General features: G+C 42.2%; 1 protein-coding gene across 4 annotated transcripts; it reads right to left on the bottom strand.

Moving 5' to 3' along the window:
• Window positions 1-245: 245 nt before the first annotated feature.
• Window positions 246-24,396, bottom strand: slka (STE20-like kinase a). Of its 4 annotated transcripts, XM_037782565.1 has the most exons (20): window positions 23,700-24,396; window positions 20,021-20,185; window positions 17,246-17,294; window positions 16,219-16,368; window positions 14,408-14,480; window positions 13,846-14,040; window positions 13,533-13,614; window positions 13,232-13,363; window positions 11,894-13,105; window positions 11,673-11,803; window positions 10,993-11,116; window positions 9,860-10,039; window positions 8,026-8,118; window positions 6,075-6,146; window positions 3,875-4,004; window positions 3,081-3,205; window positions 2,794-2,988; window positions 1,714-1,839; window positions 1,065-1,178; window positions 246-980 (listed from the first exon to the last, which is right to left on the bottom strand). In XM_037782565.1, the coding sequence occupies exons 1-20, from the start codon at window positions 23,847-23,849 to the stop codon at window positions 834-836; spliced, it is 3,645 nt and encodes a 1,214-aa protein (XP_037638493.1). In that variant the 5' UTR covers window positions 23,850-24,396; the 3' UTR covers window positions 246-833. The 4 variants fall into 4 exon arrangements, with proteins under 4 accessions (XP_037638493.1, XP_037638494.1, XP_037638496.1 ...); XM_037782566.1 differs by lacking the exon at window positions 6,075-6,146 and having other exon boundaries at window positions 23,700-24,394; XM_037782567.1 differs by lacking the exon at window positions 8,026-8,118 and having other exon boundaries at window positions 834-980; window positions 23,700-23,849.
• Between the last annotated feature and the right edge of the window lie 224 nt (window positions 24,397-24,620).

Raw genomic sequence — 24,620 nt, 5'->3', positions numbered from 1 at the left:
TGGCCCACTGTTGTGATTGGTCAACCGAACCTAATTTTTTGGACTTTGCTCCAGCTCCGCTCTAACTAGCTTTGTTTGAGGGTGTGCCAAACTAGCCGCTAGGCAGGTATTATGCACGTGTTACTTGGTGACGTCACCATGTTACAGAAGAAAAGGCGGGACTTCGATCAAGGAGTTTCAGGCGGTTCAGGAGCAGTGTTTCTGTGGGGGAGAGGAACTCCCTTTGGCGTGGACTTTGAGTTTTGTAACTTTGCAGACCTTTTACGTGCACAAAAATCTATATAACGCACGAAATGAAAGGGAAAAAGCACAATAGGTCCCCTTTAACTACTCAGTACATCATCTCCCCTATACCAGCTCTACCTTACATGCAGCAACAATATCTCAGAGTCGGTTTAATCTCTCAGCATCTTGTGATTGTGGGGGGGAATTGATAACCAGCTATTTAAGTGCAAGACATTCAGGGGGCCCTGTGTTTACTGAGGGGCCTAAATGCAGAAAAAAATAACACATGAGGCACTGGAGATCATTCATACTGTAGCAGGCTGTGCTTACAATAAAACATGATTGGCCTTCGCTACCAACTGCAGGCTTTTAAAATTTGCTCAAACATGCTCAAAAAAGTGCATATTATTATCATTGGACATTTCCCAACAAGCTGAGAAAAACTGTGAGGGAACGGTGTGTAGGCACGTCATGCTCACTAACGGCGGAATCAAAGCGGTGAAGACATTTTTTTTTTTATCAGTAAAGGTGACGTCGCTCCACCAGGAAGAGTCTGTGAGTGCAGCCACATTTGATAGTCTCGTAGCGCATACAGACTATAAGCGAGGCTATAAACCAGAGTTGTGCAGGTTCGGGATGGGGTAAAATTTGGATACTCGACTCTGGGTGGTGGGGTTAAGGCATTCGGACTCGCCGCTCATCCTGAAGAAGACCTCCTGCTCCTGGAGCTTCCGCGTGAACTCCTCCTCCAACGCCTGCAGGGGGCGGCAGATACAAACAAGTGAGTCAATCACTCTGAGGATTATATCACCAACGGAGTAAATGGATGTTAAATATACCTTCTTCCTGGGTCTTAGCTTCTCTCTCCACTCCTTTATCTCTTGGCTGTGTTCCTCATCCAGCTCCTTCAGCTTTTGGGTCTCGTGTTCAATCAGAAGGTGGCATTTCTCATTCTGGAAGAAAATGTGGGTCAACACACGTGGCTTCAGGATTAACGAACTAACACCTCCTGTACTCTCTGCTTACTTTACACTTTGCTTTTATTATTTTAATTGCCCATTATTTTCACAGCACAATGTCCTGAGATCAAAATTGTTTCTTCACATTTTTTATTTCTAATAATCCTTTTATAGGCACAATCCACTATTTATAATCTAGTTTGTGCTCATAGATGAGAAAACAAGCCCAATGCTTAAAGCTTCAGTGGGCAACATTTATTTGGCATCATTGGGCAAAATTCCACAATAACCTCTCAGCATGTTGTAATTCAAGTGTTCTGAGAGAAAATTAGACTTCTGCACCTCCTCTTGGCTCTGTTTTCAGGCTTTAGTAAATCTAGCCAGTGATGGGAGACTTTGGCCAATCACAGGTCATTTCAGAGAGAGAGAGCGTTCCTATTGGCTGTGCTCCGGTCATGTGATTGGTGCTTGGTATTTCCTCAAGAGATCTCAACATGGCTGCCGGGTCACAAACTTGCTGTAGCCTCACCTGTAGCTGCTGCAGCTCCCTGATGTTCGAGTCACACTGCAGCTGCAGATCCCTCATCTGGTTCTCGTGTTTCTGGTGTTGATGGAGCCTCTCATTCTTCTGCCTCTTGTCTTCCTGAGACGCAAACTGGACCACGAGGACAAAAACAACAACAACAAACAACTGTAAAACTGGCAACTCAAACTCAAACGAAGTTATTAAAAGGTATGTTTAGTGTTGTTCAAATACTTTTTATGTTATATTTGTTGAAATTCTCTTAACATCCAGAGAGTAATGAATAAATCAAATGCTCTGACAAAAAAAAGTAAAAAAAAAAAATTTTATCTGGCTGGACAGGACTGTAATAAATCCGTCCAATCATTTCTTTCGGCCTGAATGAAATGATTGGACAGGCTACCTGCTTGTCTACGTACCTGCGCACACTCTGCCCGTGCATTCATTGTCACCGGAGTCTTCCACAAGCTACTAGCTTGACAGCTGTGAGTACTGATAACAGCCTGTCTGTTGTTCATGTTCATAATAATAATTTTGGGGGAGTGGCCTTGGAGGGAGGCCTGAAGGGACGGATTGTCAGTGTTGCCGACTTGGCGACTTTCTCGCTAGATTTAGCGACTTTTGGAGCTAGTGCTGCTAGCTACGTTCATTGGAAAAGAGTTGGCAACACTGGGCTGGGTTTTTCAGGTGGATCATTCTTAAAATCTAGTGTACTCTTGCTTGTTTCTCAGCTTTACCGACCCTACCTTAAAGTGATTTGTCTAGGTGATTATGCAGAAGTGACCCGGCCATGGCTGCAGAGAATTTCTAAGATGTTTAAGAGTTCCTCCACTGGTCTCATCTGAACAAAACTAAATTGAAACAGCATTTTGAGGACGAAGGAGCCGGTGAAGTTTGTGAAAATGGTGACTGGAAAGTTGCAGTCGGGCTGGGATAATTAAGAGTGTTTGTATTGGAGCAGATCCGTGGTGTGACTGTATGCCAGTGTGACATAATATTGCTAAAAAAAGGACCATGCATGCTCAGTCCCTTTGCTTCACAGAAACTGTAAAAACAGCCGCAGCATGAGCCCACGGTGTCTGTTACCTGTTTTATCCGCTCTCTCTCCTGCTCGGGCGTGACGGATGCGGTGGCTGTGATGCGGAGGCTCTTCTTGAACATGGCCATGCGGGTCTTGGCGTCGCTGCGCTGAATCTTGGGCAGACGAACCCTCTCTTGAGTCTGTTTGTTCTTCATCTCCTCTACCAGCCGCTGGTTGTAACGATGCATCTGCTCCATCTCCTATAAAACACACACACGCACACACTTTTGAGTTCGGCAGCATTATTTAAAATAAGACATGTACTGAGTAGATTTTTTTTCCGAGCTCTTACTTTCTCGTGCCTCTTCAGCAGCTGGTGTCTCTGCAGGAAGTACTGGTCTTTCAGCTGCTGCTTCAGCTGCTGGTGCTTCTCCTGGAGGTGGCGCTCCTCCAACTCCCACATGGCTGCCTCTCGAGCTACGAAACGCACGTGTGCACACATACAAAAAAACATCATGTGAGGCCATGTTAAATGTGAGTTGGCAAACGTGTACATGCATGTACAGCTGGTGACGAGCAGAGCGAGGAAAACAAAACATGACGGGAAACGCTGTCAGCAAGTTGGACGAGCTGTAACATGTCTGCGTGTCACTGTCAGTATTTACACACTGTTGGTGTCGCCGGCCCCTTTACTAGTCGACACTGAAAAGGAAGACTTTTTTTTCCTACCTTTCAGGCTGTTGTTTGGTTTCATGTCTGTCTGTTATGTAACTTACACAGGATGTTTGAGCTGCTTGAGAGTTAAATCGTCACATCATGTTTGTCAAATCTAATGGAAACGAAGTCTAAGAGTCTAGAGTTGATGAGTCTGCTGACGTGGTGCCTTCAGCTGTGTTGTGAGGAAATCAGAACCTGGGAGCGTCGCCATGTTTCTCACCAGCACATGAACGCACCACAACGGCATGCTACAAATCAATCCATGCTTCCACCAGCTTTGCTATGCAATGATAAAAAACACATATTCCCTGTGAATGATTGCATGTCTCGAGCATTTTTCAAGTCTCTAGGAGGTGGTAAGCAGTAATGTAAAGATGTGACGTTGTAGTAAAGGGGCTGCTGTTGAGTCATTCTTCCTCCAGCTCTCACCTCTCATCAGCTGCTGCTTGTGGTTCAGACAGTCTCTCTCAATAGTGGTGATCTCCAGTTTATGCTGCTGGATGATCTTCTTCAGAGCTCCGTCCAGCTCTTGCTGCTGCTTCTGTAGGAACTCCTGCTCCTGAGGAGCCAGAGAGGAGAGGAGCAGTGAGAGGAAGACAAGGAGGAGATCATACAGAGGGGACAGCAAAGAGCAAGAGAGAGAGAGAGAGAGAAAGCACAATATAATGTCTCAAAACTGCCTGAAAGTAAATGCTATAATCTAGTCATTCACTTTGAGTTCAGAACAACACAAAGCACTAAGATGTCACATCATCAGCTGGAATCAGTAGAGGAGACACTCAGAGGTCATGGATGGCAACGATCCACAATGGAGGTGAAAGAAAGAGTTGCCAGTTGAGTAAAGATTCAGATTCACAGTTTTATGTGAGACAACATCGACATTGACGTTCACGCCGTCCAGAGCTCAGCCTGCGTTATGCATGACTCATTAACATAATCAGCCGGAATGATCGATTCATTAAATTTTCTTTTCTATCCTTACGCAAAATAAAAAATTGAGATTTCATCTATCTAGCTGGTGGCAAATTGGCGGTTATATATTGCTATTATTTCACCATGACTTGGCATAACTGGTCATATGATTACACATAGAGATGTTCCGATACCATTTTTTCCTTCCTGATACTGATTCCGATACCTGAGCTTGCGGTATCGGCCGAGACCAAGAAATGATCTGATACCAGCGTGATAAAAATAAATAAATTAGTTATTATTATTTGTATTATTACTATTATTATTTAACAGCTGTTTACTACTGACCATGTATGGATAATGGACAGTAGTTGCTAGTGGCAGCCATGATACATCCAGAGGTAGAGTGGGTCGTCCACCAATTGGAAGGTTGGCGGTTCAATCCCCGGCTCCTCCACATGTCGAAGTGTCCTTGGGCAAGATACTTAACCCCAAATTGCCCCCGAAGGCTGTGCCGTGTGAATGAGTATTTAGATTAGATCCTGATGGGTGTGTGAATGGGTGAATGCTGACATGTAGTGTAAAGCACTTTGAGTGGTCGGAAGAGTAAAATGGGTTCTATGGGTACCCACGAGTCTCCCCTTTACAGACATGCCCACTTTATGATAATCACATGCAGTTTGGGGCAAGTCATAGTCAAGTCAGCACACTGACACACTGACAGCTGTTGTTGCCTGTTGGGCTGCAGTTTGCCATGTTATGATTTGAGCATATTTTTTATGCTAAATGCAGTACCTGTGAGGGTTTCTGGACAATATCTGTCATTGTTTTGTGTTGTTGATTCATTTCCAATAATAAATATATACATACATTTGCATAAAGAAAGCGTATTTGCCCACTCCCATGTTGACTTGACAAATCTCCCTTTAAGTTACATTTTGAACAGATACAAAAATGTGTCATTAATTTGCGATTAATCGTGATTAACTATGGACAATCATGTAATTAATTGTGATTAAATATTTTAATCGACTGACAGCCCTAATATAAATGCAAGTCCACAGGGAAGGCTACTGTTTTGGAACTGCGATAAAGAATTGATTTCTGGTTCAACAAGTTGATTTTGTTTTTTGGTTAATAATTTATGGATCGGTGCATAGACTGGCGTACTAGCCGACACCCGATACCGAATTTTAGGCAGTATCAGACGCATTTCCGAACCTATAATAGAACCCAAAATAGGTAACATTGTCATCATACTGCTGAATCCAAATTAAGATGGTTAAAATCCGATACTGTAACCAACAACACAAGTGACTTTTACATCCATCCTGTGAGGCAGTCGGTCTATATTTGGCCCTCGGCTGACAGAGACAAACACGGATCCAGACAGAAGGGGATCAACGACTTACACCACCTCTGGGAGAGAGCACTGTTTACTCCCAGACTCAACGTAGCGGTGTAACACCATAGAAAATACACAAGACTAGATGTAGAACATTTGTGGATTGGTGGAGGAAATATACTGAGCAGGAGAGGAAGAGAGAACCACCGCACAAAACACAGTGATGACAACACTCAAAAAAAACAACAACACCGCCCATGCTTACATGTGTTGTTCTTAAAACTGAACCATCACAGACTATCCTGTCACTTCTCACATCTAAGTATGGGCCAGAGAGAAACAGGGCACGGAGGGAGGGGGTGGGGGACTTACATCCTGCATCTGAGCGTTGAAGAGTGCGCATGAGGACAACTGAAAAGACTGTATCATAACCTGGGCCACTGCCTGCGGAGGAGAGCACACAGCGCACTCATCCTGATCAGGTACAGACAGCACACAGCAGACTGAGGATGTCACACACACACACACACACACACCAGCACACACACTGATTCTTCCTAAATTATGTAAGAGATTTTCCACTTTGGGAATATCGGTGAGTTTAAGGCGCACAGCACAGAACTGGATAAATGTTAGGAGGAAGTCGATTAATTAGTTATTAAGACTCTTCTCGTCTTCTCATGCTCGAAAAGCGGCACTTGGGTTTAATCCAGCTTGCAAAAAAAAAAAAGCAGTTTTGTTACTTTCCATGCTACTGGTTCACGGAGTGTTAATAATCTACGAGTTACCTTTCAAGGAAAAGAGGGCCTTTGTCCACATGACTCATGTTTAATTCATAAAAGATGCACGGGAAAAACAAAGTTTGGAGAGAGCTTCCAGAGCAGATGGAAAGTGTGGAAACAAAAAGCTGTGTCTGCAATCGCTCCCTCCTTCATTAATTCACTCGGCGGTACTCTACGGTGAAGTAGTAAATTGAGAGCGGACACGTATGAATCATCATCATCATTTTTGCATCACCGCCACTGACGAGTGTGCCGTGACATAACTGTAATTTCCACACAAGTAATCTCAAAGAGAAAAGGTGAAGGATTGCATTGCGGGATGTTTAGTAGTAATAGTAGTACATATGCTATGAATTGTACATTTTTGGATCGGTTGCAGAGCTGCAACGATTAATCAATTAGTTGTCAATTATTAAATTAATTGCCAACTATTTTGATAATCGATAAATCGGTTTGAGTCATTTTTTTTTTTTAAGAAAAAAAGCAAAAATTCTCTGATTCCAGCTTATTAAATGTGAATATTTTCTGTTTTTTTTACTCCTCTATGACAGTAAAGTGAATATCTTTGAGTTGTGGACAAAACAAAACATTTGAGGACGTCGTCTTGGGCTTTAGGAAACACTTGATCGACATTTTTCACCATTTTATAGACCAAACCACTGATAGATTAATCAAGAAAATAATTGACAATAATCATCAGATGCAGCCCTATTCCATTGTGCGATTTTAAGGATCAAATCTATCACAGGATGTATACTTTTGTTGGGGCTGCAACTATTATTCTGCTGATCATTTTCATGATTCATCGTTTGGTCTATAAAATGTCAGAAATTGTTTTGTGCAACCAACAGTTCAAGAACCTCAAAGATATTCACTTTACCATCATAGAGGACAAAGAAAAACAGCAAATATTCACATTTAAGGCAGTCAGAATCAGGCATGTTTGCATACTCCCATGTTGAAAAGAGTATTAAATACTTGACAAATCTCACTTTAAGGAACATTTTGAACAGATAAAAAAATGCAATAAAATGCGATTAATTTGCGATTAACAATATTTTAATTGATTGACTGCCCTAAGATATGACTTGAAGTTTCGGTCAATCGACTAATCAACTAATTGTTTCAGCTATAAATGTTATGTAATGATATTGTTAATATATTGTAATATGTTACATTTCTCAATCGAGAAAACATTTATAGATAAAAAAACAAAACAAGACAGGAGTGAGTATTATTCGGCTAATCTAGTGAGTTAAATAAATACATAAAAGATAAAAGGTACTTCATCACATTGATTCAACTATTCTGTGAATCCAGATTTGGCCATGAAGCAGCTCTGCTCATTGATTGCATCTTTGTCCATAATGGCTTAATACCACCACAGTTTCTACAGTTCACTAGGTAGCAAATACAAGTACGGAGCGATTACAGACACAGTAATTGTTGTGTTTGTGTGCATGTGAATACTTTACAGGAATGGACCAGGTTATAGGGAGAGAGGGAGAAGAAGAGTAAGAGAGAAGCAGGTGATGGTTTACCTCTGCGGTCTTAAGGAGCGATAGGTCCTCCCTTATGCGTTTCATGAGCTCTTTTCTCATGTGTTTGGGTGACAGTCCAACTTCCTGTTTGGCCTACAATGTATGTGCAGAAACTGGTTGATTCTGAAAATCTAACAAAGCTGGCCAACAACAGCTGGAGACATGCACGGCCCACTTTGAGAGGAGAGCTACTGCACCCGGCCACCAACCGATTAAAGTCAGCATGTTTGATTCCCATGACCTGCGACTGATGTTCCTTTGAACTGGCCAGTCAGTCAGTCTTTTTTGATTAGTAGCACGTCACAACTGTGAGTTTGAACTGCACGAGTCAGAGTCGAGTCACGAGTTTGTCAGAAGAAAGATTTGACTGGTACATGGCAGAAGATGTTAATCAGTCTTAGAAACAGCTCCCCCTGTATTACTTTGCATTCAGTTAAGTCCCACAGCCATCAAGATCATTATTTTGCCTCCAGAAATTATGAAAAGAGTAACTGAGTAGGAATCATCTGGCGACTACGACCTCTGAATGTTCAACAGTCCTGACATTTGGACTGCTCAAAAGCTCTCGGGATTCAGATTGGACTTCACTGATGCGTCACGCCAAACATAAAATAATTCACCACTTGTTGGTTCCTACTGGCTTTACAGGGATAGTTCGGGTGTTTTGAAGTAGGGGTTGTATGAGGTACCACTGCTACCATCGAGTGGGCGATATCGTAGCATCAAGGTGCACACTGCTCGTTTTAAAGACAGCTTCTTCTTCCAGCCACTAACCTCTGTTTCCTGTTCCATTTATTCAAGTCAACTTATTTCTTTTTTATATATTTGTGTATTCTTGTGTGTAATGCGGCGTGATAATGACAAAGAAATCCTTGAATATATACGCGTTAAAGATGATTCCATATCAGTTACTCTGATGCAAAGCTTTTATCATTCCCCCAAATGATCCCATCACCACTCGGAAAAATCTTCAAAAGTCGGCCATCCCATGACCAAAGCCACCTCACACACTCATACAAGAGACATGGTTAGTTAAATACACAATAACAGTACATTTTGAATTAAGAACACAACATTACAAATAACAAAAAGTATTAAAAATAGCCAATAGTATTTTTGCAGCTAAACAACTACAACAAAGTACATAGCTGAGGCCTGATGCAACCACTTTAAGCCAACCTGCAATACTATTTTTAAGTACAATGAAAACATACTGCAAGTGAAAGCAAATTACGAGCAGCCCGACGACCACCAGGCATCATAAATACACAATGGATGCCAATCGGCGCTGTTGACATTAAAAAAGCTGCTTAAAGCGAAACACGAAAACTGCAACCACACCCAACGAAGCATTTAAGGCTGCAGCAGAGAAAGAGGCAGAAAAGACTAATAAAGACATAACATATTTATACCAAGCCCAGCAAACCATCATGATACGCCTAAATGTTTAGCCTAAAACTGAACTTTTATTAAATAGTTGTCTAAAAATAACAAACAGACTCAGTAGCACAGCGCTGCGTAGGAGGCAACCAGAAGCCTCGGGGCAGATGAATAATGGATACAACAACATGGAGCTAGCAGCATCTAGGAGAAAGATAGCACAGTGTGTCTATTGCTATCATTTGCACACGTACAGCACTAGAACAGCACCACTCCCACAGGATTAATATGACACAGCCAAGTATGCCACCGGCTAAGTTGTTAAACGCATGCACCATTAAACAGCTCGTATCTATGACATGCAAAAGCTTACGACCCCCAGCTCTCCCAGTTAGGAGCTAATCAGCCCACTAAAAGGCAACACCATGCAGAAACGGCCATACGCCACCAGTACCTCTTTCTTCCGGTTCTTCAGCATGTTTTGGAACTTGGAGAGTTCCTTGTCTTGATCCGCTTTGATGCGTTTGGCTTCGTCTCGGAGCCGGCTGGTGTGATCCTGCTCCAGTCGCTCGATGGTCTGCTTCTGCTTCTTCTCCAGGTTCTCCACTTCTTGGTCGTATTGACGCTTCTTAGCCTGCGCGGACAGAATAAGCAGAAACTAGCATCAACCTGACATGATGACTATAAGTGTTTATATGTGTTCCAATATCATAGGATTATTAAAAATCAACACCCAGGCCTTTATGGATAAGGAAAATTAACTGTAAAAGACATGTGTATGGCGTCATTTCAACCTGGCTATAAGACAGTATGACAGACTCAAATTAAAGTTTCTAATATTGTGACCATCAATGATTAAAGAGGACCTATTATGCTTATTTTCAGATGCATACTTGTATTTTGGGTTTCTACTAGCACATGTTTACATGATGTACTAATCAAAAAACGCTTTACTTTTCTCATACCGGCTGTGCTGCAGCACCTCTTTTCACCCTCTGTCTGAAACGCTCTGTTTGAGCTCCTGCCCCGCCCCCTCCCAAAAAGCCCAGTCTGCTCTGATTGGTCAACTGGCCCACTGTTGTGATTGGTCAACCGAACCAAACTCTTTTGACTCGGCTCCAGCTCCGCTCTAACTAGCTTTGTTTGAGGGTGTGCCAAACTAGCCGTTATGCAAATGTCTTACTTGGTGACATCACCATGTTACAGAAGAAAAGGCTGGCCTTCAAGCCAGGCGTTTCAGGCAGTTTAGGAGCAGAGTTTCTGTGGGGGAGAGTAACTCCCTTTGGAGAGGACTCTGGGCTTTGTAACTTTGCAGACCTTTTACATGCACAAAAAACTATATAACACACTAAAGGAAAGGGAAAAAGCACAATTGGTCCCCTTTAAAGAGGATTTCCACTTCTAACTGAGTAAATGCTACAGTAAGTGATAGAGATAGCCTGGTGTCTGGCTACGTCACTCATGTACAGTAAGTCCCTCCGTCAGATTTAGATCTACTTTGAGACAAAGTAGCTCATTTCCTAGGAGTTGGCAAAATAATAAAAAAAAAAAACATCACACCACTGCGGTACGAACAAACTGACTCACGGTAGTTTCCTGTTCAAAGCGGCGGTATATCTGCTCTCTCTGCTGCTGCAGCTTGTTGCTCAGCTGCTGCTGGGCCCTCTGCTCCTCTTTCTGCAAGAGGCGAAGCTCTCTCAACTCCTGCCGCCTGAGGAAACCACACCAACAGTGCAGTCAAGGGGGGGCCACCATATTTACACATCTCAAATTCATTAGTTTGTCATTGATGATGTAGGATTTTATTCACAAAAAAATATTTTTCATTTATGAGATGGGATTTTATGGTTTGTTTAATCTATATATATTTCTTATATGTATTTTAAGATTGGTTACACATTAGTCTCCCATTTAATTGCTGCGTTGATGGTTCTGGTCTCCTCATTTCTGAATCACTAGTTATTAAATTGATACAAGTTAACTCTGTGCATTACTGACATAAGGTCGCGAACCCAACAGCAAACAGTCAGACAGCACTTGTGTAAACATTTGGAGCAGCAGGTCTCATGTCTTTAAAAGGCAACGTGGGAGATGACAGTAACATAATGCAGCGTTCATCACGGGAGATAACCCATCTGGCGTTTGTAAAACACTGTGGGTTGTGAGTTGTGAAATGAGCGAGAACTATTTAAAGGCAGGCCCGTTAAATAGGCCGCGTCACATATTTAGACCGACGGTACGGTTAAGCAGGTTGGATGCAGACGTACCTCAGGAACCTCATCTCTTCGCTCTTGGTGTCGTTGTCTGTCACTATCTTGGATGTCGTCACACTGACCTCCACGCCGTCCACCATGAACTTACGTGTCTTCTTCAGAGTCTTCTTCTGACGTTTTGACTCCTACAAATGAAACAAGGAGGTTTTGGTGGCTCAAAATGATCAAAACAGTGTTAACATCTGAGGTTGTAAGTGAGGCACAGATTATATTACCTGCATAGACACAGAGCCCCCTTCTTTACTCTTGGACAGGAAGCTGGAGATGGACAGATTGAGGTCGAGGCTGTTGCTATCAGCAGCCGAGCTGCTTCCAGAGTCAGAGTCCTTCTCCAAATCCGACTTGATCACAGCGGGGCTTCCATGCTCGATCTTGCTTTCTGAATCTGTTTCACTCTCGGGGACGGAGACCGTATCTTGGGAAGTGTTCTCATCTGCACGAGTGGCTTTCTCCTCATCTTCCTTCGCTGGGACATCTTTACATGATGGGACCACTTGTTCTGAATCGTCAGAGGTGTCTTTGGCTTCATCACCGACTCCATTTGTGGATTCAGTTGGGTCCTTTTCCTCTAGACTGACCTCCTCCTTGGTCTGGTTCTCTTGTTCAGGCTGCTCAGGCGCCTCATCCTCAGGCTTTTCCTCTGCCTGACTCTCTGTGGCCTCCTTCTCCAGCAAAACCTCAGCAGAGGATTCATCCACGCTCGACTTTGTGTCTCCATTTATGTTTGTGACATTTGATTCTATATTCTGTGTGTCTATATTTACATCTGTGCCATTAGCTGTGTCTTCTATTCTGTCCTCGGTCACTTTATGCTGAGACGTCTCCTCATCTGGCTCTTTGCTTTCTTCTCGTGATATGGATTCTTCGGGTGTATCTTCAGGTTGTGATTCTCTGGATTCTTCTGTACCAGCTTCCTTTCCTTCCTCTTCTTTCACCTCCTCATGCTCTCGTTCTTCTTCTATTACTTCGGTAGGTTCATCCTCTGTCTTCTCTCCTTGTGTCTCCTTCTGATCCTCCTCTGCTTCTTGACCATCTGTGACAAGTTCTTGTGTAACCGCTGTATCTACGGTGTCTTCTGGCTGTGTTACAACAGGCTCAGCAGGACTCTCTTCAGATGGATCATCTTCTGGTTTAGACTCTGTGGGATCTTGTGAGATGAAGTCCTTAGTGGGCGGCTCTATTAGCCCGGAGGCCAGGTCTTCATTACTGGCATCAGACACCTCGTTGAGTTTCTCCTCCTCAGTCTTGTCTACCTCGCTCGTTCCAAGCCCTTCGTCGGAGAGCTTATCACTGGTTCGGTCGTCGGCAGGCTCGGCCTCCGTCTTTTCCGTAACAGATTCCAGCGTGGAGGGAGCTGGCGTGACTTTGTCGTCCTCTGAGCTGGCCACGCTGGCATCCGATGGCGCCCGCTTGTGCCCAGGAGCCGCCTGAGCCAACAGTTACAAAAATATGAAAACAACAATATGTCTTTCATGAATCAAATCATCATTTAAATTATATTTTGTTTAGTACAATTATGCTTGTGATATAAATACACCAATAAAACCACATACCGAAGGTGTATCAGGCTCTTCCTCCTCCTCCTCCTCCTTGCTATCCTCGATCTCCTCTGTGACTTCAGCTTTGGCCTCGGCTATGAGCTCTCTGAGAGGTCTGCTGTCAGTTACACTGGTGACAAAAGGATGCTACATAGGTGGACAGGGGCACAAGAAATATACATCTTTATCCTTCAAAACAGAAAATTCAGATTTTTCATTTAAGTGTGTATGCATTCTTGGGCTATATTGTAAGCTGCGTAGATGATTTGTGTACTGTGAGGTAACAGTAGGGAGTGAATGGAGTAGGGCAGCTCACCTGTAGCAGCTGCCATGTGCCACACCTATTGTCCACATTCTTATCGAGTGCTTTCCGCAGAAAGTCGTTAAATTCTGGTGACCTTTCAAGCATAAATAAAACACAATCAGTTTGTTGCCCATAGACATGAGTAAGTGTCCCTGGGTCCTGCTTTGCATAATGAAATTAATACCGTTCTTCCCCCTGTGGCCATTCAGCTAAGCAATAACAATTCACCAAGCTTTTCACACATTAAACAGTCAACATATCCTTATCTCCAATCCGGAAACATTCCAGTGCCACCTCTCTAGTTATCGCCAGCGCTCCTTCTCACCAGCGAGAGGGATGCATGAGCGTGGGTGGCTCGGACTTGGCTATTTTCAGCAGCACTCTCATGGGATTCATCTCGTGGTTGGGTGGCTCGACCTGCGCCAGCTCTATCAGCGTTACCCCGAGGGACCAGATGTCGGCCTTGTAGTCGTACGGACGGTCCTTGGAAGTTTCACACATTACCACCTCGGGGGCCATCCTGCAAAATTAGAAGGTTTTATAATTAGCATGAAGCTAATTTCGGACTGCGATAGCGAATGTGTTTTTTGATATCTTTCCAATCCCAGAAGGTCAACTCTCTTCACTCTTGAGGGGTGAAAAGACAATAAAATAGCATGTGTGTGCATTTCAGTCTGGAATTTGAAAGATAGGGAGCCTATTCAGTATTCAAAGCTGAGGTCATCCAACAATGTGCATTTAAATTGCTGAATTGCCTTTTTCCGTTTCCACATTCCATGACAGCTTTTGTGCCACCGCATAGAAAAATCATAGCTGTAAGACACGCTTGGACAACTATCAGATGGAAAGGGGTAAATGCCCTCTTGTATGCAGGCTGCATGACTCACCAATATGGAGTGCCGATGAAAGAATCTCTTCTCTGTAACGTCTTGGTATTTTTAGCAGACACCCCAAAGTCAGCTGAAAGTAGAAATGAATTAGGATTCTTTTCATCAGTGCATCAAACTGTATAATGACACTTTCTGTGTTAAACAGTGAATCCATGGAATATATTAGGGGTGTAAGAAAATATCGATACACATGAGTATCGCAATATTATGTTTTGCAATACTGTATAGATTCTCCAAAGCATTGTATTGATTTTTAATTAACCTCTTAAAAATATGACGGCCCACCGGCGGACCTGGCTGCTATTCTGTATTTTTTGAGGTTGTAGCGGGTTCAGTTGTAAAGCTAGGATGAAGCGACTGGGATCATATGAAACTAGAAAAAACCTAAGGAATCCATTGGTACCATGTCATACTTCCATGTCGCAAAGGAGGCTAAATAACGCTCCAAAGTTACGCTAAATTTTGGAGAGGAAAAACTGGCATGGCCATTTTCAAATGGGTCCGTTGACCTCTGACCTCAAGATATGTGAATAAAAATGTGTTCTATGGGTACCCATGAGTCTCCCCTTTACAGACATGCCCTCTTTATGATAATCACATGCAGTTTTGGGAATAAAACATACAGTTTTATGCAGGCAGTATAAACGTGATATCTTCACCTATTCTAAAAACAGTGTATTTGAATATTTCTGCATACTGGGGTCCTTAAACAGACAGAGAATTGCATAAATTGGGTATGACTGGAAAGCTGAGACTCTTGTGGATCCAATTAACCCAATTGTATTCATGTGTGATGATGTTAGTCCCCATAGTGACATTTTCTTACTCAGATGGTGGTGTGTCTTTATACTATGCAGTTATTACAGTTTTCCTAAAATTTGATTTTAAAAAGATCACAATATATCGCCTTGCTCTTGTATCATGATACGTATTGCATCGCCAGATTCTTGCCAATACACAGCCCTAGAATATATACGTTAAAATAACACTCATCACATTTCTTCTAAAGCCACGCAGTTATATCAGAATTCTATCTTAACTGACCTGCTTCAAGCTTTCAAATATGAACCCCATAAGTGGGCAGAAAAGCTTCAATCCTGTCATCTCACCCAGCAGTTCTGTTACCTGTGAAACTAGTTCAGCCTGCTCTCTCTCTTTTCTCTCCCATCCCTTACAGTATGCAGACATTAGAGGGAAAGAGAGATCTATCATTAAGTCCCTGTTGACTGCTTGATAATTATTGTTTGCCAGGCTCCGCCATGAACCCTCTGCCTACAGAATATGAATCATCAGGGAACCAGCAGCGATGGATGCTACAGCAGCAACGTGAATACTTTTACTTCTGGAATATTATGTAACAAATTCAATGTATCACCGACTCCAGTACACAAGTGGTGTATAAAAAAATACAGCTCTCTCCTTCGGGGCTACTGAAAACACGTCACTTTGTTTTGTAACTTTGTTTTTTAAAAACTTGACACCGCATGTATGACTCATTCCAGTTTTATTGTATGTAAACACAGTCCTGTACACCACTATCCCTAAAGTCACGTAGCTCAGCTGGTTGCCACAGCACTGATAGCAAAAGGGTTCCCACAGTTGACTTTACTAGTTAGCCTTTTAAGCCTATTAGTGTTGACCCTGCAGGAAGGTCTAGAGGACATCTCAGACAGAAATCAACAATGGATCAGCTATTGTTCTGTGTAGTAATTCTGAACTGAGTACCTTAACGTGAATAATCCTTCACATTTAGAGAAATATTATTGTGGCAAATGCAGCAGCAAAAGATGACAGATTTTTTCTTTTACCCAGTTTCACTTCTCCGTCCAAGGAGAGGAGGATGTTCCCTGCTTTCAAGTCTCTGTGGATGACTTTGTTCTCGTGGAGGTAAGACAAGGCCTCTAAGGTCTGGCGGCACACCACACGGATCTGGGGCTCTGTCAGGGGCCTCTCCAGTTCTGTTGATAAACACACAATTAATTTAGAGCTGCATCGATTAATTGATTAGTTGTCAACTAATAAATGAATTGCCAACTATTTTGATAATCCATTAATCAGTTTCAGTAATTTTTTAAGAAAAAAAATCAAAAATTCTCTAATTCCAGCTTCTTAAATGTAAAAATGTTCTGGTTTCTTTACTCCTCTATGACAGTAAACTAAATATCTTGAGTTGTGGACAAAACAGGACATTTGAGGACGTCATCTAGGGCTTTTGGAAACACTGATATTTTTTCACCATTTTCTGACATTTTATGGACCAAACAACTAATCAAGAAAATAATCAACAATGAAAATAATCATTAGTTGCAGCCCTAAATTACTTCACAAGTGATTATGGTTAATGTAGTTTTTGTGATCCACTTTTAGAGACACAGACTATTGTGATGGCTTGATAGTATCCAATAGCAACCGGAGGGCAAATCTCCACCCTGACACTAGCCAGCATGTATGACTGGACAAATCTGGGGGAAGGAATTCATTATAGGTGAGTCAGACCAGTCAGAGCAGAATCAACACACCCAACAATGAAGTGAATTAATATTTGTAATTCACACATAAGAGAAAGGGGTGAGGCGTTTCTTCAGGCTTCAAAATAAGACGGAGAAACTGCAGGCATTAGAAGAAGTGGACTATCCACTCCTTGAAATCTGAGCTACAATAATTACACAGTTGGAATGGCCTCTCTAACTGGGGAGAGGGAAAAAAATCCCACAGAGGAGGTTTCTGGATGGAATAATAAAAAAAAGAGCTGGCACTTGAGGATGGAGCAAAGGAAAAGATCCAGGACTTTATAGTGTTTTTTTTCTGTTTTCCTGCATTGGATGAGGGACTTACCCAGCATGATGGCATCCACTGCACCACCCGCACAGAACTCAATCAGAATCTGAAATGGTAAAACAAAGTAATTCAAATGTGGTCGTGTTTACCGTGTTCACAAGAAGAGTCCATATGTATATGACATATGACTTCCCATGTTGTAAACACAAGCTCACGAGTTTCATTTGAAGGCACCATCATGCCCATATTTTACTCCTCTCATAGCACAGCATAAGCTTAAAATGAAGAAAGCATGTTATCCAAGGTAGGTGAACAACATGACCTTTATAGGAAAGGCATCAGAACCCCTTTTTCTATGTTATTGATTATGCTGTGGAGACATTCCAAGCAGCCAATCGATCAGACACTAAACAGCCATGCTGAGCATCCTCTATAGACACATCTTTTCTTTTCCATTTCAGGACAATCTTTGTGCTTTGGATCGAAACATCAGCAGAGGTTCTAGTTGCAAGCTAGCGACGAAAAATGAAAAAATGAGCACGATTAATTATGCAAAAGGTGTGTGGGTCATCCTGTTAGAACAATTTCAATTTCTACAACTCTTATTCTTTAGAGTGTGACTCACATCCAGGACATTTCACCATACATTCTGATGAAAAATGATTTCCTCATTTGGGTAAACATCATAAAGCCTTAAGCCAATACTCCCTTTCCAGTCAAAATGTCACATGCACTACACACAATTTCATTCCTGGAGTACAGACAGTTCAATTCTTGCCACAAACACATATTCTACATGTGCATATCAAAGCATGTGAAAGGAAATCTAATGATGAAATAAGCAAGGGAGTTAAAGACGATAACAATTTTAATTTACATTCACTAGTTTCATAATAATATACAACTTAAAGCTAGAGTAAAAGATTAGGCTTGAGCATAATGATGCAATGCCTAAATCACTAACTAACTGAATCACCTGCTGTCTAATAATAAGAGAACTATGGATTCATCAGTTCACGGAGCATTAGATGAACATAACACTGTTCCCTAATACTGTTATAGAGAAGTAAAACAGACCAGCTCCTGACCTCAGTAGTAACAGCAGATGTAATGTACCCAACCACCACTTCATATATATTGGCAGCTCATGGTATCAGATGATAGACAAAAATCAATCAAAGCTACAACCGAGCAGCATTGCCTTCTAGGGACTCAAACAAAGAGGAGAAACTGAGTGGTTGTTCCTGTTCTGCATAACAATGTATCGTTGCCATGGGAATCTCGCATGTAGTTGATGTACGATAATTCTGGCAGGTGTTGATCTTAAACTCAGGTTAAATTGAACATGCATGCATGCAAATAAATCCCCTCTTTTTTTAGCAACGTATTTTCTTTGATTAATCTTTCGTAGAAAAAATATTATACATTAACTCAACACGTGCACAGCAGCGGCAGTTACACATTCATCATGCTGCTTAAAGACAGGGGCCGGAGGGACAACCTGCATGCATCTCTGAATTATTCAGGCACTTTCTCCAGCCACCAAAACCACTCCATTATCTTCCCATAGATGTGGCCAGTCCACCGGGGACGGTCACATGACACCACCTGCCAGGACCTAATTGCTCTGGGGCCTTTTACTGCACACAGAAGGAGATCTACTGACCATGTATTAAAGCTGCACTGTGACTCAACTCTCATAGTAAAATAGCTTAGGAAGGAGGCACAGGACTCTATAAAAATGGATTTAGGGAGTTTTACTCTTTTTTCACTATTAGGCTTGCCGCGGTAGTCGTGTTATCGGTGTTATATGATGTTCAGGCATACACCAATTACATTACTTGCCCACTGCCCCCCAGCGTCGTTTTGCTTTTTTTATAGAAATAAAACCCATTTAGTTAATTTTGGTGTATCAGCGCCGTGTTATCAATATATAGTCGGACGACGGATGCTACAAACAGAGTGAAAGTGTTTGCTACGTACAGAGTCTCAGCACAGAGTAGCAGGAGTCAGATTTCACACACGGGACGAGAGAGAGTTGACAGGCAAGACGATGGCGGAAGATTTTTGTTGTTTAAGCGAAAAGCAAAAGCGCCTATTTGGCAATATTTCAGATTTAAACCCAATGCTATAAGGGAACCATAACGTTAATGAGGCAATCACCGTGCGGAGAACGGAGCGGTCACAGCCGGTGTGTGTGGAGCAGCGTCGCAAGGTGGAAACCTGCGGCCCCGCAGCGAAAGCTCGACCGGATAGGCCAGACACACGGCTATCCGACGTTACAGATCAAAGTAAGCGCTCAACAGATATTGAGCGTCATCTTTTCTTGTAAAATGTCCGGTGTAATCGGTAACACCCGTGTTGTTTATTAACCGGTGGGAACATTTTCTCACCGTCACTAGTCACTATAAAGACACAATATTCACTGCTTAAGATTTGTGTGGAGGGGGTAAGAATATGGTCAAAATGGGGAGTATGCCTGTGACTTCAGCTGGAAGATTATGACCTATGACCTCTGGGAGGTCAGGCGATCCTGTGAGGCAATCCTGCAGTTGAACATGCAGTCCTAGCCTCTGACTGTGCCACATGACCGGTTTTAAACACTTTAAATGTAGGCGACGGGAAAAAAAAAAGCACTGCTATAATCCCTTAATCAAATGATGTAAGAGTCCTTTGAGAAACAGCATAACGAATAGTGGCTTGTGATGAATTTGTGCGTCTCCATGCGTGACCGGTTCACTGCCTCTGTGTCTCCTTGGCTTCAAATCAACAGCAACACACAAGAAAAAAAAAAACAAGACAGTTCTCTCAGTCAGGCACTTGCTTACTTACCCAAAGTTTGCCCTCGAAATAGAAGGCATCCAGCAGTTTGACGATGTGATGGTGGTTGCAGGAGGCCAGAATGTCGATTTCTACCATGTAATCCTCCAATTCGTCCTCCGTCTTTGTGTCAATAACCTTAGCGGCAGCGAGGGTCCCGTTCTGCTTGTTCTGAGCCTGGAAGCAACATCGACGACAAAGGCTTGCATCATATCCTGTTCAATACATTTCTGATATTGCTGGCTGGACTGGAGAACAATCAGCTTGGCTTACTTTGCTGGGGCGGTGCTGTATAGAGTGGCTATTATGGAAGAGCATCCATCAACGTTAACAATTTCATTTAAGACAAAGAGCTAGAGCAATAAACAATTTATGGCTTGTGTAGCACCCAGAAGATCACAACTCTATAAATACATTTCCTAGGGACTTTATGATAACAGGTTGTTATATATTGAAAGGGAAAATAACTGTAGAAAAACCCACAGCAACAATTTGAAGTCAAAATATTTGTAATACACCCCATCATCTTCTGACCTACACTAACAAAAGCTGATCTTGTGACGCTTGCTCACTTCCTCCTCTTCCTTTTCTCTCTCTCTTCTTTCTTTCCTTTCACTTTGATACACCTACTGTAAGGTCACATGAAGTTACAGTGGCAGTAATTTAAAGATTACACCAAATAAATCTATGATTTAAAAGGGAAATGGCTTATGCTCGTCTACACGGATAACAAATAGCCCCAAAATCTTCATTCCTGATTATGGAGGTACTGAAGAGACTAATACGAAAAATTACCTGACAACCTGTCAAACAAGCAGCTGAGAAGTTATTTTAAGGCCAGCTTTGGGCTTAATGTTTATGGATACAGACACAATCTTGGGGAGTTAAGGAAAACGAAAAGGGAGGGAGTGTTAGGACTAACTGCTGCGGAGTGTGTCACACACTATATTTACACAGTTCAGATCTGACACACTCCCTGTCTCTTTCCCTTTGAGCTGGCCGACGCCTGTCTAGCACAGGCCATCGCTAATACTAAGGGTGTCCTGAATACCATTTTTTGGGCTTCGAAGCTTCGGTGAGAAATATTCAAAGGTATTCGACATAGTGTCACTGCTGCACTACTGTACACACAACCAACAGCGATATCCGTCTGAGAATAACTAATAATAATTAATGTTGAATATGAATAATGTGGGATTATTCCTTATTTCATAGGCTAATTTGGGATTTATACATACTGATTTGGAGGTCGATTACCATGGCAACGGTCGAAGCTTCAAAGCATATACTGCCTGTGGTCTTCAGTCATTATGCACTGTACGTGACACTTATAATACACTTAGGACTTATGGTAAACTCTCTGTACTCGTCTGTCTTGAGGGATTAAATAAAAGAGTTTGTGGGTGTCATAATAACACACGTATGACATGTATGCCAATCTGACTATGTGAACTGACAACAGAATTATATAAGCAGTTTGTCCAAACAAATGGCACACCTCTTCACTAATTAAAGGCACAAGTGAACCTATGTTTATGTGCTTGACTCTTCTCTCTTTCACTCTCTAAAACAGCTGATTCACACATCGCAGGCTATTTTTGTCACCCCGCCCAAATGAGGCACAGCCATCAAAAGCCTGTGAAATAACTGGTGAAATACGTAGTCCGAGTTGAGTGATGTGACCTGATGAAGCCAAGTCATCCCTCTATGTGTGGGAAGTGAACAGCGAGACAATATATTGTGTATATCTGTCTAGGCATGAAAGTCTACTGGCTTTCATCACAGTTAGTTAATCAGCTAATAAGACTTGCAAATGAAGATTTTCTGGACCATTAGCTCCATTATTTGATCACACGAGTTCCAGGAAGGGACAACATAAGTCACAGAGAGAGAAAGAGAGAAAGCTGCAGAGGTTACTGCAATAGGAGTAATTTACATACTTTTCTCATCTGATAGGTGTCTGTGTCTGATTTGTATTATAAGCCTCTGTCCTTTCTTGAAGGTTGTTTAAAAGAAGTTGTATTAATGCATGTATTATGCATTTAACCTCCCCGCAAAGACATATACAGCTATAGAGTTGAATTTCTCTCATGTTGTTGACCTTGTGTTCTCCGCCCAATACAAATTCACACACAGATAACCTGTAGAGGTACTGTACGTCAGTTAGTAGAGATTACAGGTGGTGCTTGCTATATAATCCAACACAGCAAACTGCAGCCTCAGAAATAACCGCAGAAGGAAACAACCCCCCCAACCCCCCTGACTCTCTCCACTGAATTGCTTTGGGGCTATTCTATTACATGGCATTATACTGTACTGGTGTTGTGGACATTGTGTCCAGTGTCCACCTCATGTATAATGTACAGTATGTGTTGGGTGAAACAATCAGACCATCAACCTGAAGTGACAAACTGTTAACTGCAACACTAAATTTACATTCACACCTGTACACCTGTCACAGTGTATGGTATAAACAAAATACTTTCACATTTGACTTTTAAAGCTGCAGTAGGCAGAATATTTTTGGCATCATTGGGCAAAAACTCCATAATAACCTTTTAGCATGTTTTAATTCAAGTGCTCTGAGAGAAAACTAGACTTCTGCACCTCCTCATGGCTCTGTTTTCAGGCTTTAAAAAATCTAGCCCATGACGGGAGACTTTGGCCAATCAGAGGTCATTTCAGAGAGAGAGAGAGAGAGAGCGTTTCTATTGAGCGTTCCTATTGGCTGTGCTCTGGCTGGTGGGCGGTGCTTGGTATTTCCTCAACTGATCTCAACATGGCTGACGGGTCACAAACTTTCTCATTTTACAACTAAACAGTACACTACAAGATGTTTCTGAAAACATTTGAGGAGAAAAATAGGCATTACAGTAACAGAATATTAATTCATATTTGATAAACGCTGCCTAGTTTGACTGTTTGATCGGAGTTCGCGATTGATTGACAGCTGCTCAGAGACGGCAGGCTCCAGCTCAGCTCTGATTGGTTGTTTTCCTCCGGCCTGTGAAATCTTGCAGATGCCATAGGAGCACCGGAGGCCACCAGAGGCTCATGATTTTTTTCAGATTACCTGTCTCATGCACTGTACTCTCAAGATATAATGATATAGTTATATAAAAATAACTTTTTTTAAATCATATTTGCTCTGATTCTACCCACTGCAGCTTTAAGATCACCTGCTCTCAGGATTTCTTTTATCTGTGTGTCCTCTCATCTCTCATAGCAACCTTTTGACAATTGAGTTAGACATTTGTGAAGCCATTGTTTATTCTGTGGTGGTGGTGAACCACACCTTCAACAGTTTGACTTAGGGCCAAGTGCAACTCAATGACATGGCAAAGTCATATTTACAACATGATAATGCAACACCTTAAACATCCGAGATGGGATATATACAACTGACACACGTCACTAAAACAGCCCTATATGTCTATGTATTTCTTTAACAGGAAGATTTTGAGTAGGCATGCAATAGTTAAAGTAGGCCTACAGTATACAGTATGAAAGCTGTCATAGCATGCACTTGAAATCTCAGATACTGGGGGTCTAAAGGGCCTGGAGGATGTGGCCTGAACGAGAACAGTGCTGTCATTTTCATGTATTATGATCTGCATGCAGCAATAACATGAAACAGGACGTGTCTTAAGAAATGGGTTAGAAAAGGCGGATGTATAACACATTAACTCACCTTGTACACTTTCCCAAACGCTCCATCTCCCAGCTCCCCAATGATGTCCCATATCTCCTCCGGGTTAACATCTCTATGCACATGTTCATACTGCTTCTTCTTCTTATCAGGCCCCAACTTGAACATCTTCCGAAAATTGAAGAAAGACATCTTCTCCTCGGACTACAGTGTGGTCTGTGTGTGGATGGATGACGGTCTCTCTTCCGCCTAAAGAAAGACTGTATAGCGGTTCCTTCCTCCCGACTGCGGAGCTCAAATGGCTCTCAATAATACCAGCATGCAGGCGTCAAATGAAGGCTGCTATTGAAGCCATTTAGCTGTGATAATGCCAATTATAACGTCCCCATCCGACTGTTCATAATCACATCACAGCTAGCAGTGCTCACAGGACGCTGAGAAGAGTTAGCTGCTACGCATCCAGGCTAGTATTTCCGTTTATAAACACTATTAAACTACACGAAACAAGCACAATATCGACTATATCATCACACTCGACATGTTATCTTTAGCGAGGAAATAACGGCGAGTCAACGGACCCCATGCTCAGTCGGCTGATCAGACAGAAGTTAGCGGACCAGTTAGCATCAAGCTAACTAGCATATTTGAATACGTTTCCGTTTAAACCGTTAAAATAAAACCGTTACTAACGGAACAGAGCTGTATAAGACACGTGTCAGTCAACGAAACTAGCAGAGATTAAAAAAATAATAATAATGATGCATTAAACTGTAACAAACAGACAAACAATACAATAATAGCTGTGTTTTATACTATTTTAAGAGCGTTAATGGTTAACTCTGATCAAGGCCTATTGAAGAAGGATGGGTCACGCGTCATCAACGCGTCATATCTATGGGGTATAAGACATGCGTAGTATGTCTTGAGTTACACTGCGCATGCGTAATACCCCAACCCAAGACC

Source organism: Sebastes umbrosus, chromosome 10 (assembly GCF_015220745.1).
Source record: "Sebastes umbrosus isolate fSebUmb1 chromosome 10, fSebUmb1.pri, whole genome shotgun sequence".
Classification (NCBI taxonomy): domain Eukaryota; kingdom Metazoa; phylum Chordata; class Actinopteri; order Perciformes; family Sebastidae; genus Sebastes; species Sebastes umbrosus.
Note: the sequence above shows the minus strand (reverse complement) of the source record. Positions and strands in the feature narration are given on the sequence as shown.